The 16,742-nt window shown below is 46.6% G+C and overlaps 1 protein-coding gene across 1 annotated transcript; it reads right to left on the minus strand.

The window, feature by feature from the left end:
- Window positions 1-181: 181 nt before the first annotated feature.
- LOC147232354 (creatine kinase U-type, mitochondrial-like) lies at window positions 182-13,131 on the minus strand. Its single transcript, XM_086149131.1, has 9 exons — window positions 12,907-13,131; window positions 11,216-11,414; window positions 9,982-10,077; window positions 9,663-9,884; window positions 8,731-8,816; window positions 4,696-4,819; window positions 4,241-4,375; window positions 2,004-2,129; window positions 182-923 (listed from the first exon to the last, which is right to left on the minus strand). The coding sequence occupies exons 1-9, from the start codon at window positions 13,047-13,049 to the stop codon at window positions 810-812; spliced, it is 1,245 nt and encodes a 414-aa protein (XP_086005257.1). The 5' UTR covers window positions 13,050-13,131; the 3' UTR covers window positions 182-809.
- Between the last annotated feature and the right edge of the window lie 3,611 nt (window positions 13,132-16,742).

Consider the following 16,742-nt stretch of genomic DNA (forward strand, 5'->3'; position numbering starts at 1 on the left):
AAACACACTCAAATATTGAGACCGCCTGTGTTTTGGACATAAAACACTTTTGTTTGGATCCCGATCCGGCTCCTCCAGCTTCAGGTTCGGCCACAATATCCTCAGATCCCACAGGATGGGTTACATCCACGGGGAAACCGGAAGGAGCCGGGCCTTAAGACAGGAACATGGGAGGCAGATCTTGTTAAATAGATGGTTTCTTTAATAAAAGACACAACAGTGTGACATTCAGAGATGATATAGCTTTGACAGCTTACAGTACGGGACCCAGCTCAGCTGGCGCGTCGCTACATTTCGATGCCACGTCTTCAAAATACGCGAGGAACCGCAGTCTCTTCCGTCGCCTTGTGATCTCCGACCGAATCCACTCGAGATGGGGAGGAACAGAATTATGCGCACGTGATCCACAAACAGATGGTCTACACAAGCACCAGGTCATAGGCAACAGCACGATCGGAGGGAGTTTGGTCGAAGAGCTGAAGATAGAGTTTGGCCATGCAGTCGGGCTGGGTGCTCAACCAGCGGATATTATAGAAATACATCTTGTATAAATATGTATGAGCCTGTAGTGTGATGACGACGGGATTTAATCTTGATTAAAAAATAAAAAGCCTCCGGATGAGACACACCTAAGCTGAGAGCAGGTTCCTGGGATGTCCAGGCTGCTGCAGATGATATCACTGGATGTTTTACGGCGGCTTGGGGAGATCAGATGCGCAGGCGGAGTAAATGAAGCAGAAATATAGATATTTATCACATCTGTGTTTGCGCACCCGGAGGGTTGTGTGTGTGTGTGTGGACGTCGGGGTCTACTTGAACTGCTTGAGGGGCGGGGGCACCTTGATGTCCTGGCCTCTCTCCAGCTTCTTCTCGCACTCGATAAGGTAGTTGACGCCGTCGATCACCGTCTGCACCAGCTGGACCTGGAGGAGGGACGGGACGGCCTTTCAACGCAGGGCACGACTGCTGCCAACCCTTTTTTTTTTTTTCCCTCCAGCACGTTCTCTACGGGACCGTCTATAACGTCCCGAGGACCGAAGGGGCGAGTGCGCGATCGCTTACGTCAACAGAGAACAGCTGCATTGTGCTGTTTGACAAAGGCAAGACGCAGCCTCTCTTCCTCCTCCTCCCACTTACATCTCAATTCTCTCCGATTGCGACTTCAGATAGAAGTCCAGACCTTCGGGTGGTCGTGAAGTCGCCGCCATTCACGGCTTGTATCTAAACATCAGCCTGACGGCTTGGCGATGCCAGAAAAGCCTTCCTCCAAAATATCGGTGGGAATGTGACAACGGAAGGGAGCGTAAATAAAATCCTCTCAGTTCTCTGCTGGAGCAAACACTTTGCGTCTCGGACGGGACCGACCGCTTCGATGTTTATCAGCAGCAGCGATTGTGAAACCGCGCACAGGATCAACTTTAACATCCGGAACGTGCAGCTGCTGAATTTTTGCGTTGAGAATTTCCCGCACAAATTTCAAGCGAGAAATCCCAACTGGGGAGGCTGAATATCCAAAAACGCAACGGTCTCTTATCGTGCGAGGAATTTAAAAAAAAAAAAAAAAAAAATTAAATAAAAACTATGCGGATTAAGAATCTTTAAACACAGAGTGATAACGGCTCCTCCTCCCCACTGACCGGGGATCAGCTATGAAACCTCGGCTGACTCACACACACACTAACCCCCTCCTTCAAAGCTTTGCAAAATAAGTGCAAATTCTCCGGGAGTGGAGTTTGTTATGAGTGCAGGATATTCTCCGAGGGTGATTCACCCGCAGGTCCTTCATCCCGTCTACTTACAGGCTGTTTAATACTGCAAACTCACGAGCATTTACTTGAATACAGCACAGTTTAGACGTCGCTCACGAGCATCACCAAAATGTTTTTTTATGCACAACCCTTCTACCCCCTATCTCACCCCATCCCTGCGATATTTATATTACTATTGTGACAACTGACTTTCCCCGTTGCAGGAATCGATACTTCGCATCCTGTCTTTCCTACCTCTGACAGGCCAAGGCGGTCCAGGTTGGAGATGTCGAAGGTGCCTCCCACGGCGGCCGTGTCCACGCCGCCCGTCCCTCGCTTCTGCAGGCGCAGGTTGTCCAGGATCTTACTGAAGCGGGGATCCTTGGGTGAGGTGTGTGAGAACAGCAGATTACTAACACACACACACACACACGCTCTCACTCGCTTGCAATCGGAAAATTCCTCGCTGGATTCATCGATGTTGCGTTTCATCTTCTTTTCCTCTGGGTTTTTCCCCTTCAGGGGTCGCCACGGTGAATCAACCTTCTCCATCGAACCCTATTTTCTGTATCCTCCTCTCTCACGCCACCTAACTTCATATCCTCTCTCTATAACTCTGAAAATTAGACATTTAGTCTTTTCCTGAAATAAGATATGGACCCCTACAGCATCTGAACCAGATCCCGCCACTGCGGAGAATAGATAATGAGTATTTAATTAAATTTTAATTCTACATTTGTAGATGATGGTGATCTTACAGCATTTACATAAAATGTGATTAATTTTCTTGTTGCTTCAAACATGCACAGAAAAAAAAATGATTTAGCCGTTGCAGCCCTGATGTGCAGACCCTGTGTGCGAAGATTCGGGTGCAAAAAAGATAAACTAAAAATCAAATCAATCAGGTAAACATTTTAAGTGGTGATTTCATTTGCAAATTTCTATTTTGCGGCATTCAGTGAAATAGCCTTTAATTTGGGCTGACGGCTGACAGCTCGCTTTTGGCTTGCAGCAGCGGATCATTTGATTTCCCAAATACAAAAAGGACCTCAAATAGAGCAGAGCCTGTTAGCAGAAGCGTCAGCTTCATTTTCAATGTCCGAAGGGTTTTGTGGCTCCCACTGTTTACCTTTCTGTGGGAAACAACTGCAAAGGACTCAAACATCCTGACCTGGAGCTTTAGGTTCTAGCGAGTACAGTGGAACCTCGTCTTATGAGTGCATGTCAAAGATTTCCGCCGCCCGTGAAGTGGTGTTTAAAATCAGTCGGTTGCACCGCGCAGCTCTAGCTAGCCTGGAGAAAATAATGAAAAAACGAGCGTGTTGTGGACTCGTTCGTGAAAAGATGGAGAAGTTGTTTTCGGTGAGATACGGTGACGGAGAGCATCGACTGTGAGAAGGCAGGAGATTTTTACAGGGAAGTGGTGGAACGAACGGCAGGAACGTCGGGGACGGTTTGATTTTGGTTTTAAAAAGGAGGAGTGGGGTTCAGTCTGCCCATAAATGAAGTTTAGACAAAGTGTGGCAAAGTGTGCGAGTTACATTTAGCAACACTGTAGCATTAAATGTGTAGCCAGTTAGTTAACCTCCTCACCGCCACGGGCATCTTTCAACGATCTTCAAGTAAATACATTGAATAAAAAACTGTTTATTTCTTTACGTTCTCTTATATCATGTACTTTTATTTTTTTTTAACATTATTTGCGATTTATGAAGTGTATTTTTCTTGTCTAAAAACACATAGCAAAATAGGAAAATAGGGGGGATTTTAATCTTAATGTGGAAATTTAAGTTGATATACGAGCAGCGTTACGAGCTGGGTCAAGGAAATAAAATCAACTCTTAAGTCAGGGTATGACGACCGTAATTTCCGGACTATGAGCTTTGACCACTGCGGGTTAAACGACGATGCGGCTTATTTATGGAGCTCCACGCCGCCAAAACCTTGAGCTTCATCACATCGGACCAATGAAATTCCGGGGCCGTTCAATTCCGACACTGAAAAAGACGACTGTAACGGTTTCAGTGCGCAGGAGGAAGACCAAGGCAGCGATCAGCTGGAGTAGGACAGAGCGGGGATAGCAAATGAATGGATTTTTCCTTGTCTTATTTATTATCCCAGTAAATCTTTGTCCATCAGCCGTGTCACAGGAGCTATTCTGAAAAAATCATTTCCAGTACATATACCGGGATTTTAAAATGTTTGTGTAAATATCTTGTTACATTGTGGACACCTGAAGCTCACAGACAAGTGCTGCTTATATAAGTACACCTATATTTATTTTGTTATTTTGCACCTGTGCGGTTTATATTCGGGTGCGCTAATTAGTCTGGAAATTACGGTAAACTCAGTTTGCAGACCGACAGGTGTTTCGTTGAGCTCACAGCAAATAGCAGAGGACGAGACAACAATCCGGTGCGGCGACGATTTCAGGAAAACAAATGTTTTGCTTTGTTTTGGGGTTTTTTTTGCAAACCGCGGCAGAAGGTTACCTTGCTCAGGAGGGGCAGCTTGACGTGGACCCCGGCCCTCAGGCCCGTGCCCAGGTTGGAGGGGCAGGTGAGGACGTATCCGAGCCTCTCGTTCCACATGAACTCCCAGCCTCTCTCCTGGATCAGACGCTCCACCTGCCGGGGGGGGGGGGGGGGGGGGGGAGAAGACGCACATGCATGGGCTCCGCCGGGAACGGCTGGCGTTACGGCGCGACGCCGGCCGTCACGTCCGCGGCCAGACGCTCCCGCTGCCCTTTGCACTTCAATTTCAACGGGCACGGCTTGAATAAATAAGGTGTGTTTGGACAGCGACTTTCTGGCAGGCCGCCCCGCTTCTATCACCGGACAACTCACGATATTTGGCTTTTATTGATGACCGGTTCGATAGACGGGTTCGATCGACACACACACACACCGCCTCATACTCGTCTCGCCAGTCTAAAAATAAGCCCAACCTCTTTGAGTCCCCGGCAGAAGCGATCGAACACCCTCTTCATGTTGCCGCCCTTCTCCATGGAGATGACCCTGGTGTGATCTTCCTCGTTGATCCAGATGAGGAAGGTCTTCTCGTTATTGTGCCTGCACGGAAAAAAAGAACGACTCCATTAGTCGCACGTCGTGCAGACACACGAGCTTTCACCCTCTCATTCAAACATCTGGACAATCTATATCTACTGAGCAGCCTACATGTTTTTTGGACGGTGGGAGGAAACCAGAGGAGTCTCCACAGAAAGGCCCCTCTTGCTGTGAGGAGGAGGATCTAACATATTTAAGATCAGGACGGGTATACATTTTCTCAGCGTCAGAGATGATATGACAGTTAAATCTATTCTGGAACTTCCTGCTACATACACATCACACACCGTTTGTCACGTCGTTTGTGCACGTCAACCCGACGGACTCAACCGCTGCAGAGACTCTTTGCCCGTTTCGGCCCCTTTGACAGTGCTAGAGATTTACTAAGGGCTGGATGTGAAGCCAGAAGGTGTGTGTGTGTTGGGGCTAAATTCTTCCAGCCAGTACATCAAAACATAGAGAACTGCTGCTTCACAACAGCGCCTTCCTGCAACACCTCTGAGTCAGCATGTCATGCATAAATTTGCCTCTACGATATTGGATTCTATTAACTCCAGAAAGCTTGTATAGAATACAAGAACAGTCATTTGGCACGGCGGGGAAACAAGGGACTGAACCCAGGACCTCATACATGCAACGCATGTGCTCTACCACTGAGCTACACATCCAAGTATACGTGTATGTACGTATGTAATATTTGAGATGTAAATGAGTGAATGAATGGGTGGGTGTCTCTAGATGTGTGAATGAGTGGGTTATTGTAGCCTGGACAGCTGGTCCTCAGGTTCCAAGGGGTCTGTCATTAAGCGAGTTCGTCGTTAAGCGAAACACCGTTTCTACCGTAGCACCGTTCAGTATTTGCATTCATATCGGCTATTTGTACCGTGCTATTTGACCTTTTTTTTAACCCTTTAATGTTCATATTTGCGTGAGTATAGGCCAATTATAAGCACTGCATTTCGCTGCCAGTGCATTCAGCGCGCATTTTAATATTATCACAACGCCTGTCATGACTCCGAGTCGTTGTAGACCTAGTGGGTAGAGTAGGACCACCTACATATGTGATGTGAATGAATGCCTGTATATTTGTGATGTGAATAAGCGAGTGAATGGTTGAACTTCTATATGACGTGTGAATGAATGAGTGAACGGTTGCACCCATGTGACCCCGAGCAGGAAAACAGTCCAGAGAATGAATGAATGGACCTCAAGGTATTCCAGGAACTTTTTCCACAGGGTAACATTTAAATATCAGCAACAGATGAGTTTGGTCAACAAAAATGCACTGGTTCCGCAGTGAGTTTAGATTATTTTCTTATTTGATAAACAGTTGACGGTCCGCTTGGGATCTTCTCCGAATCCAAAAATGCAGGATCTGCGTTCAGACAGACGTCTGCAGATACGCCCACGGGAGCGTCTCTGCGAAGCTCGCCTCCGTTTATGGGTTCTAAACGTCCCCGTCGCCAGTGGAAGCCGTCCTTAGCGATAACTGGACGGCTCGACTTGTCATCTGCTCTCCTGGGAGAAGGTCTGAGCTGGAGGACGTGACTCACGCCGGAGGAGAACTGAAAAACATCGGACCTTGTTGGCTCAAAGACTGCAGGTTTCTGACCGCACATCTTACACTGATCGGGAGACAAAAGTTGCTCGACCTGAATTGAATTGAAATGCAGGAGCGCACACTTTCATAACACTTATGAGTCACGTTTCATTCGGTCTTCTGCATCTCAGAGACATGACATTGAGCGGTCGTTGCTGTAATTACAATAAAAGAGAAACAAAACACAGGAAAAGACTGTCGGGACACGGATGGGGCTTCGGAGATTCAGACGGCGGAACAGGACGAGAGTGGCCGCGGACTGAAAGAAGAGACGGGAGTAAAGGTGAATTATTGAAGGCGGGCAGGGATTGGCTGACGGGGAGACGGTGATTGATCACGGCTGGCAGAGGCAGACGCTGCAACTCAATGCTGCATCGCTAATGTGCCGCCAACGTGCAGAAACACCACGACTGGTACGTGACCGCGGGAGGGAGTCGCTGCTAATATTGTTCTTCTTCTTCTTCTTCTTTCGGCTTTTCCCGTTCGGGGTCGCCACAGCGAGTCAACCTTCTCCATCTAACCCTATTCTCTGTATCTTCCTCTCTCACACCAGCTACCTTCATATCCTCTCTCACTACGTCCATAAATCTTCTCTTTGGTCTTCCTCGAGACCTCTTGCCTGGCAGCTCCAATTCCAGCATCCGTCTACCAATATATTCACTATCTCTTCTCTGTACATGACCGAACCATCTCAGTCTGGCTTCTCTGACCTTCTCTCCAAAACATCGAACATGTGCCGTCCCTCTGATAGACTCATTCTTGATCCTCTCCATCCTGGTCACTCCCAAAGAGAACCTCAACATCTTCATCTCTGCAACCTCTAGTTCTGTCTGCTGTCTTTTGGTCATTGGAACAGTTTCTAGTCCAAACATCATCGCTGGTCTCACCACTGTCTTGTACACCTTTCCTTTTATTCTGGCCGATAGTCTTCTATCACATAGTACCCGACACTTTTCTCCACCCATTCCAACCTGCTTGGACCCGTCTCTTCACCTCTTTTCCGCACTCTCCGTTGCTCTGGACTGTTGACCCTAAGTACCTGAAATCCTCCAGCTTCTTGATGTCCACTCCCTGTAGCCTCACCGCTCCACCCGAGTTCTTCTCGTTCACACACATATATTCTGTCTTGCTGCGACTCACTTTCATTCCACTCCTTTCCAGAGCATACCTCCACCTCTCTAGATTTTCCTCTACCTGTTGTCTGCTCTCACTACAGATCACAATGTCATCCGCAAACATCATGGTCCATGGGGATTCCTGTCTAACCTCATCTGTCAGCCTATCCATCACCATTGCGAACAAGAAGGGGCTCAATTGTTAGTTTTCGCTAAAGTTGCGGCGCTCCATCAGGACCAGAAACATCTGGCTACAAAAACAGCTCCATCTCTTCACCACTTGGATGCAACGCTAGCCCTTCGCACCAATGCCTTTCCTTTTTTTTAAACTTTATTAAATTGTTATTCCTTCCGACCGACTCACAGAAAATTCCTTGTTCGTGAATTATTCTGACTGTGACAGTCTGAGAATAGTTCCAGCGCCCTGTTAAACAAGCTCTTTTTGCAGTGGTCACATTCTCCTGGAGGAGATACTCTGCAGTCTCATCTCCTCTGGATATTTCAGCTCAGATCAGGAGTCTTTCCTCCACCTAACCGCACCACAGAAGCCAGATGCAACAGTCATCCAAACCGTGGGACACAGCGGAGACCACTAGGTCTCTGCAGGGCGGACGGCAGCTGCCGATCACAGATACAAACGGGCGATAAAACCCCTGGTATTAGATCACAACCCAGGTATCAGGACGCCTACCTATAAATATTAAAGATGCTCCTTTCTGGCGAGTGTAATCGTGGATTCTACTAAAGGAGCTTTGCATAATTCACAACGACTGTGTCATTCATCGCTCTTTCATTCCTCGCAGCGACCTTCCACACGACACTGGTTTCCCGAGTGTCTGCGGTCGCGAAGCTGCGCACCGGCAGCCTCGGGAGGAAATATGAATCTGTCTTGACAGACGGGACGTGAACTCGGGTCTGAAAATTCACAATCCGGAGATAGAGATGGAGATCTTCGCCGCAACATGATGCGATTTTTGCCACGATACTACACAGCGGCAAAAACTCAGAACCTACAGAAGGTGAGAGATACTTCGGTGAGACGAGCGTTTTGAAGTCGACAGCGAGAATGATGGAAAGAGGCTAAATTTACGGGCGACGGGGACGTAAACACAAAACGCCGTAAGTCCAGGACGTCGCCAACCGAGGGCTGGCCAAATCTTTACGTAAAAAAAAAAGACGTTTTTTATCGGGCCACTTACCAAATACCGCGGGCGTCGGGCCAGTCACGGGCCATCCCCGCACAGGTCAGCAGGGGGGACACGGGTTTGTCGAACAGGAAGTGATCCTGCGGTCGACACGGAAAGCAAGAAAAAAGTGAGTCCAGACGAGAACGGGATACAATCGGAGTAGTTTTCTGGAACAGTGTCCGTGAGGCGAGGCCAAACACAAGTGCGGGGACCAATTAAGCATTATCTTATCACGTTTGTTAACATCTGTCGAAGTGCTTTCCAAGTTGTGCGCTGCGATAAATCACCTGAACACCACCAAATATTGATTTATCAAGAGATGTGAGGAAGACCTGTGGGTTTTCTCAGATTATTGAAATGCAGTAGTTCCTCGCTAAAGAGGATCACCTTTTCAGTCTCACGGGTTAAATAAACGGGATATCAAACTGTAAAAACCCATGGTGTCGCAAAAACTATTTAAAATTTTATCATGGATTTAAAATCGGCGACAGAGACTGTATCCTGTGATGAACTGTACTGAATCAAATTGTAAAAATATTCATATTTAATCCACCATGGAATTTTATTAAAAATCCAGATTAATTTGCAAAAAAAAATCTTTGCGGATTTTTCACAATATCATGTTTATGCGGTATGAATACATTTTTGTAGATTTATTATCCCTGCGACCCTGAGAACAGGATGCAGACGACAGACGATGGATATTTATTATTCAAAAAATAAGCATTTTCCGGGGCTGCAACCAACCAGAGCACCCTGACCCGTGCTTAGCATGCATTCAGCATCTGGCCTCATCAGTTACGTCGTACGATCGTTTCGGAGCTCATTTAAGAGCAAAGGAAGTGTTTATAAGAAAGAAAAAGACGGTTGCTATTTCGCGGATTTTAACCGAACCGTCCTCGTTTCTAATCCAGCCCGCTGTTGCTGTGTGTTACATAGCGCACATCGATCAGCTGCTGCTGCTCCTTGTCCGTCATCTGGGTCAGGCTGTAATACTTCCCGGACAGGTCGTCCCGCAGGCCGGCCAGGGCGTCCACCACCACGCGCTCCACCTCCCTGCGCTCGGCGCGGGTGCAGGCCGGGGGGAGGCTCAGGCCGCGGATGCTGCGGCCCGTCCTCACCCTGGAGGACAGCACGTAGCGCTCGTCAAAGTGGCCCGAGTAGATCTGACGATACGGAAGAGAAATACCGCATTAGACGGCCAAACCAAACGGGAAGCGGCGTCCCTGCGGGAGGCAAAGGGGGTCGGAGGGTGAGGAACACCTTGCTGGCGTCCAGGTCGGTCGGGTGCTTCATGACTTTGGGGTCGTAGCCGTTGTGCCTCTCCAGAATGACGGGGTCGAACAGATCCGCAAACACCTGGAACACAGGGGAGATGCGAGGAGCTGCAGGAGCTGGTTCATTCATACGTGCACAATCTGGAGTCCATCCAAGCGCTCACTGGGTGGCAGGTTTGAAAACCCTTCTCCGTGGAGGAAGTGAATGTGAAAATTCACAAACTAGGCGGGCGTCGCCGAGCTCCGCTTGGACGTGACTCACGACGGGTCTTGACTTTGACCTCTCCACACCCACGGAGCGTTTTAACCTGCAGCGATGAATGATCACGAGGACCGCAGACACCGAGGGAGCATCTGAATCAGGTCCGTCTCTATAGATGGAAACCAAAACGTCCCAGAAGAGGCGTCCTGACTGACAACCAGCCCCCTGCTAAAAAAAGGCTGACTTGTATGCTGTGCACTTACTGCTACCAAAGTGCAATGAACACTACGACAACGAACCAATTGGGTTTCTTCCCGCCGGGTTGCAGAATTTGAAAACGTTTTATTCCAGTATCCCTTTTTCAAGTGTGTACAGTATACTCTTGTTTTTCCCAGGGGTTACGTTCCAAAAAGAACCCGTGATAGGCAAAATCCATGAAGTAGAAACCTTTTTTTTTTTTTTTTACAATTATTATACAATTAAATACTCTACTATACATTGCTGCTGTCGACCTTATGTTTTTTTCTTCCTTCTTTATGGAACGAACAGAAGATTCATCAATTCTGTAATGCCGACCTACAGCCGCATAGCTTTTAGCTTCCTTTAGCATGTCCAGAAGTTTAACTTTATCTGTGATAGATAGCATCTTCCGGTGCCTTTTGGGCCATGCAAGGTGCTTTTGTCGGTCCAGAGCGTTTTGTCAACATTATGGGTTTTAGAGAAACTCGAAATTGCGAGAGAGTTTGCACGTACGTCATGTAAATTCGGCGAGCTGTTTTACGTACGTGTACATATCAAACTGCAACGTTATTGACGCACAGGTAGAGAAGAAGCAGAGTGACTTTTTAGCCAATCAGAATGCAGAACACAACACACGACGCAAAACCGTGAAGTAGCGAAACCGTAAAAAGTAAACCGCGTTATAGCGAGGGATCACTATAATACGCTTGCAATGCTTTGTCCTGTTTAGGTTTTACAACCTAAGGCCTCGAAGACGTGTTTGTCAAAACCATCTGACCTCGTAGGACTCCTCGTCTCCGGCCACCATGCCCACCGTCTTGATGAACGGGTGCCCGGGGTTGTCCACCCCGGTCTGGATGGCCTGGTCCAGCGTGTAGCCGTTAGGAGTGGCCTTGTCGCACAGCTTGGCGTAAATGGCCGGCGTCAGGTGGGTGGCCATGCAGTTGTTGTGTTTGCGTAGGTCGGGATACTCCGCACTGCACAAACAGAAATGCAAGATAGCCCGCCGCCAAATTAATCTTTGACAGGATTAAAAAGGAAAAAAAAAAAAAGACACAGGGCCCTCTCTCGCTCTCAAGGAGTCCAGGACAAGTCGGCCGGCGGGTAAGTAGGAACCAAACTTGAACGTCTTAGCTGTGATATTTAATCCCAGACGCTGCACACACAGCCAAATAAAACACTCCCACAGGCAGAAAAGCCAACTGCCTTGTGTCTGAAGTCGTCCGATGAAAGGATGAAGGTGTCATGACGTCCCTTCCCAACTCTTCTCTCACACAGACGATGGCCTTGAGGGAAATGATGGGACACACACACAGACACACACACACCTTCCTCTTTCTTCGAGCCGATCCCTCCAGCCGGCCTCCATCAAATTCTCCTCTGCATCCTCCTCTCCACAGCTTCTCTGCAGTCCGACCTCACGGCGACGTCATCCCCGCCTGCCCACCCTCTGTGTAACATCACGCCTTTTGCTGTTTTCACCTGTGTGACATCACACGCGCCGCCGCTTGCGACATCACGGCTTCGCACGCAAGACTTCGGTAAATCTGTCATGTGGAATATTACACCCCCTCCAACATACAACTTCATCAAAAGAGGAGAGATTTGAGCCCGTCGAAGCTGTCTGGAAGACGTGCACGGCCAACAGGAAGTCTCGAACCTGATCTCTAAACCCTCGACTGCATGTGGAAAAGACTTGACACCAGCCTGGCAGTGCCCTGTGTGTGTGTTATGCAACACCGAGTTATGCTTTATATCAGATAGATAAGGGTTCACTAATCTGTGTATACGTGCAGCCTTGGGGCACGTATCCCATAATAGCAAGCATCCATTAAAAAAATAAAAAAACTCCCTTGGTGTGGATTACAAGCACTTCTGTCACAGAGCGGTACGGTTTACACCCACTGTATCCCGCAGCCGGATACTATTTTTTTTCTGGATAAATCAATGTCATATCATGAAATGTCCAGGTTTAGATGAAAGAACACATGAATATTAAAATCATCTACCATTTTTTAACCATATTTTTATCATTACAGTAACTGACATAGATGATTTCTTTTTAAATAACCAAAAATCTTATCCATAAGGCACATTCTGATAGGCTTTTTTTTCTCCAGTTGCGTTTTTTTTAACATTTTAATAATATCATCCAAAAAGCAAGGCTTAAAAAACGAATAATCAAAATTTATTTGTATTTTTTTCAAGGTCAAACGGCGATTCTCCAAATCCCGCGTTAAATGACGCGATAATTACAACACCTGCGTTTGTCGATTAGCTAAAGCTAATGTATGAATGTCACCCGAAAAGCTAACAGAAACGATATTATTTATGTTTATATCGATTATATTTATGTGTATATTTATTTTTAAAATTATTATTAATTTAATTACATCGAAAACGGCGGTGCGTCGTGTGTGACCGGAGGGGGGACCGGGGCGGGCGACCGGGGCGGGGGACCGGGGTTACCTGGCGGGGTAGAGCCTTCGCCCGGCGCTGGCGTTGACATGGTCCCGGTGGAGCAGGAACCCGGCCGTTAGAGAACCGCCGACCACCGATAAAACTCCGATGCTCCGCTTGGATGACAGGATTCTTGAGAAGCTGCTTGCCATTTTTTTTCTTCTTCTGAAGGACCGGGGAGGAAGAGGAGGTTGGATGGACCGGTGGTGATACAGACGAGGTTCTGGAGGAGCCCCAACGTGCAGGGGGTATTTATAGAAACCACGTAAAGCTAACCGGTGAATGACAGCGCGGGACCGGAAGTGCTGCTTCAAAATAAAAGTTAAATAAAGTTAAACCTTTGAAAATGAAACCGACAGTATTCTCATTTTTTTTTTGTTTTATCATATTTGAAATGAAAATGCGACCCTTTTTGTTTTTCCGCTGCATCATATTTACTTAAATGTCAAACAAGTCCACAAGTTTTAAAATATACAGGACTGTCTCGGAAAATTTGAATATAAAGTTCTTTATCTTCTGTAGTGCAATTAAAAAAACAAAAATTACTTTTTCATGATATTCTAATATTTTGAGACAGGATTTTTGAGTTTTCCAAAGATGTAAGCCATAATCAGCTATAACAAAATAACAAGAGGCTTGCAATATTTCAGTTGATTTGTAATGAATCCAGAATGTATGACATTTTTGTTTTTATAATTGCATTACAGAAGATGAAGAACTTTACCACAATATTCTAATTTTCTGAGACACTCCTGTACGTGATGTAAAACATCTGAAGCAGTTATAAAACAATGTTTTTTCCATGCAAAAGTAAAACAGAAGTTACAGATTAACATTTTTTCTGTTATTCAAATTTTTCTTTGTTTTTTCATGTATCTGGATGCGATGACAATTTAATTTCCCTCCAGGGGATCATCATAGTTACCCATATATTTATCTATATAGTTTTAACCCTTATTTTTAAGAGGTATCGTGCCAGAACCATATGTGTTTCGGGTTACAGTGTAAAGGACAAGTCCGGAGAGACTTTATTTCATACTCACTTGCGGGACAGTCGGATTCAGCGCGTCCGCACGTTTCCAACCGGATCGACACCGCCTTCTCATCCGTGCGTCCTCAAAATCAGTCCCTACAAAACAAGGGCAGCGCCAATAAACAATCCAAAATCAAAATAACACATCATTTACATGGTTACACAAGTATTTATTTATTGGTTCATGTATTTATCCATTCATATAATCAGGCAGTCTGCACTGGCACTTCACCCTAAACATTTTTGTTTAAAATAACATCATGTTTGTCATTTATTTCTCCTGTTTATCCACTGGGATGTTTTTGCACGTTGAACTGCGATGCTAAAATTAACAATCTGACTGCAACCAAACTGATCGCGTCCATGCAGAATCGCCCTTTTATTTTGAAAATCCGCTGCTCAACCGGAAGTTGATCTTTTGATTTAAAGCGCGCTTCACAATCGCGGAGAGGAGCGTGCAGCGAATGCCGAGGCGCAGAACCGCAATGCTGACACGATGCACACTAACCAACATTCTGTTTGGTTTTTAAGATCAAAATCAAATGTAATGATATCAATTATTACTGCTATTATTATTACTAATTGTTTTATGACCTCCCCCAGCTCCTCAGGACCCAACGGCACGAGCAGAGGCTACACCCTCCCCAAACTAATTGGTTTAGGACAAATAACCCCCAACTCAACTCGAGTATGAGAGTGTTTTTATGACAAAGCGGTTTACAATATTATCGTGGGGTTAAAACGGAGCTGGCGCTAGAGAATCGAGAAAAGGTGAAACACAAAACAGGTCATGTGACAGGTCAGAAGAGGCCCGGAGCGAAGCCTTTTAACGCCCGATGAAGGTAAACAGGAAACCTCTCCTACCCCGATGCACAAAGGCGTCACGTGTCTTTATCTGCGCGAAGTTGTGCGGAAGGTCTGATCGATCTCGGGTCAGACCTTCCGTATATCCACAAATGTATGAAACCAGACCTCAGACCAGGAAACCCTTCGCTCGTGGGCATCCTGAAGACGATCGGAGATTGGGGCGCGCTCCGAAAGATGGAAAATAGTAGTATTGGATTGGACGAAGCATGGACTCCCGGCGACAGACGATGTTGTGAAGCCCTGGAGATGGTTAAGCGAACTCATTACGAGTCCTGGAATGATCGAGGATCGGATGAAGAATGGACTCCTGGTGATAAACTGTGTTGCGAAGCCCTCGACGTGGTTGAAGGAACTCCAAACAGCTGCGAGATGAGCATGAACAAAGAGGTGAATATCGGTCCGACTAGCATCTATGGAGGCGGACGACGGCGCGCTAAACTCCTGATAGCGCTGTCACATTCGACGACGTCATCGAATTTGTTGGGTTGTCAAATATGTATATCTTACCGAACCTCCGATAAAGAAAAAGAAAACAAATCTGGTTACATTTCAAACAGTGACACCCGAGCCTGAAACGACACTCCTTTCACCCGGCGAGCATTTTTTAGCACCCTACTCCATTGTGGAGAGACTTTTCTTACAGCGGACACCACTGCCGGATGTTTACTCTGGGAAGGGTGGAAAAACCAAGCATGGGAAAGTGGAGTACCTCTTGTAGCCGCTGTCCTGTATATATATGTATATATGTGAATTTTGAGGTGAGTGTCTAGTACATGCGCCTTGTAGGCAGTGGCCTGACCCATCGACTTCCAAAGTAAGGGGGTCCGAACCACTTTTCCAGTGGGGCCTGTTTTTGTGGGTCAAAAATTCTCTTTCACTATCTCTCCTCTGTGCATGACCCAACCATCTCTGACCTTCTCTCCAAAACATCTAACATCTGCCGACCCTCTGATGGACTCATTCCTGATCCTATCCATCCCGGTCACTCCCAAAGAGAAAGCTCAGCATCTTAATCTCTGCGACCTCCTGTTTTTTGGTCATTGTCACTGTTTCTAGTCCATACAGCATTGCCGGTCTCACCACTGTCTTGTCCACCTTTCCTTTCATTCTGGCTGAATGAAATCTGACACTATTCCACATTCTCTGTTGCCCTGGACTGTTGACCCTGAGTACTTGAAATCCTCCAACTTCTTGATCTCCAGTCCCTGTAGCCTCACAGTTCCACCCAAGTTCCTCCCAGGAACTCTGTCTTGCTGCGACTAATCTTCATTCTTTTCCTTTCCAGAACATACCTCCACCTCTAGTTTTTCCCTCAACCTGTACCCTGGTCTCACTACAGATCACAACGTCATCTGCAAACATCATGGTCCATGGGGATTCCTGTCTAACCTCATCTGTCACCCTGTTCATCACCCTTGCAAACAAGAAGGGGCTCAGAGCTGATCCCTGATGGAGTCCCACCCCCACCTTGAACTTTTCTGTTGCCCCTACAGCACACCATACCAGTGTCTCACAGCTAGCATACATGTCCTGCACCAGTCTAACATACTTCTCTGCAACTCCAGACTTCCTCATCACCACTGCAAACAAGAAGAGGCTCAGAGCTGATCCCTGATGGAGTCCTACCTCCACCTTGAACTTTCGCTGGACATCTTTCTAATAATTCTATAAAAGGTGTAAAGTAGTCAAGATTTTATCTAAATTGCACCACATCACAACCCAGATATGTGATGACACTAACAGCTCAATTTGGGTGTCCTTCTGTCTTAACTAGTTGGGGTAGAACGAAAAGGACAGGAAGATGAAGAGTAAAAGTAGTGCTAGCAGCTATATGCTAATAGCTGATATGATACTTTGATATTCATAAAGGAAATAATGGTGGGCTTGGTAATCGAACTGCTGAATCAGCTGATTAGTCAACTGCTTAATCTGGATGTTTCCCCGC

The sequence above is a fragment of the Fistularia commersonii genome, chromosome 7 (assembly GCF_037954325.1).
Source record: "Fistularia commersonii isolate RoL2024-O1a breed Wild chromosome 7, RoL_Fcom_v1.0, whole genome shotgun sequence".
NCBI lineage: Eukaryota > Metazoa > Chordata > Actinopteri > Syngnathiformes > Fistulariidae > Fistularia > Fistularia commersonii.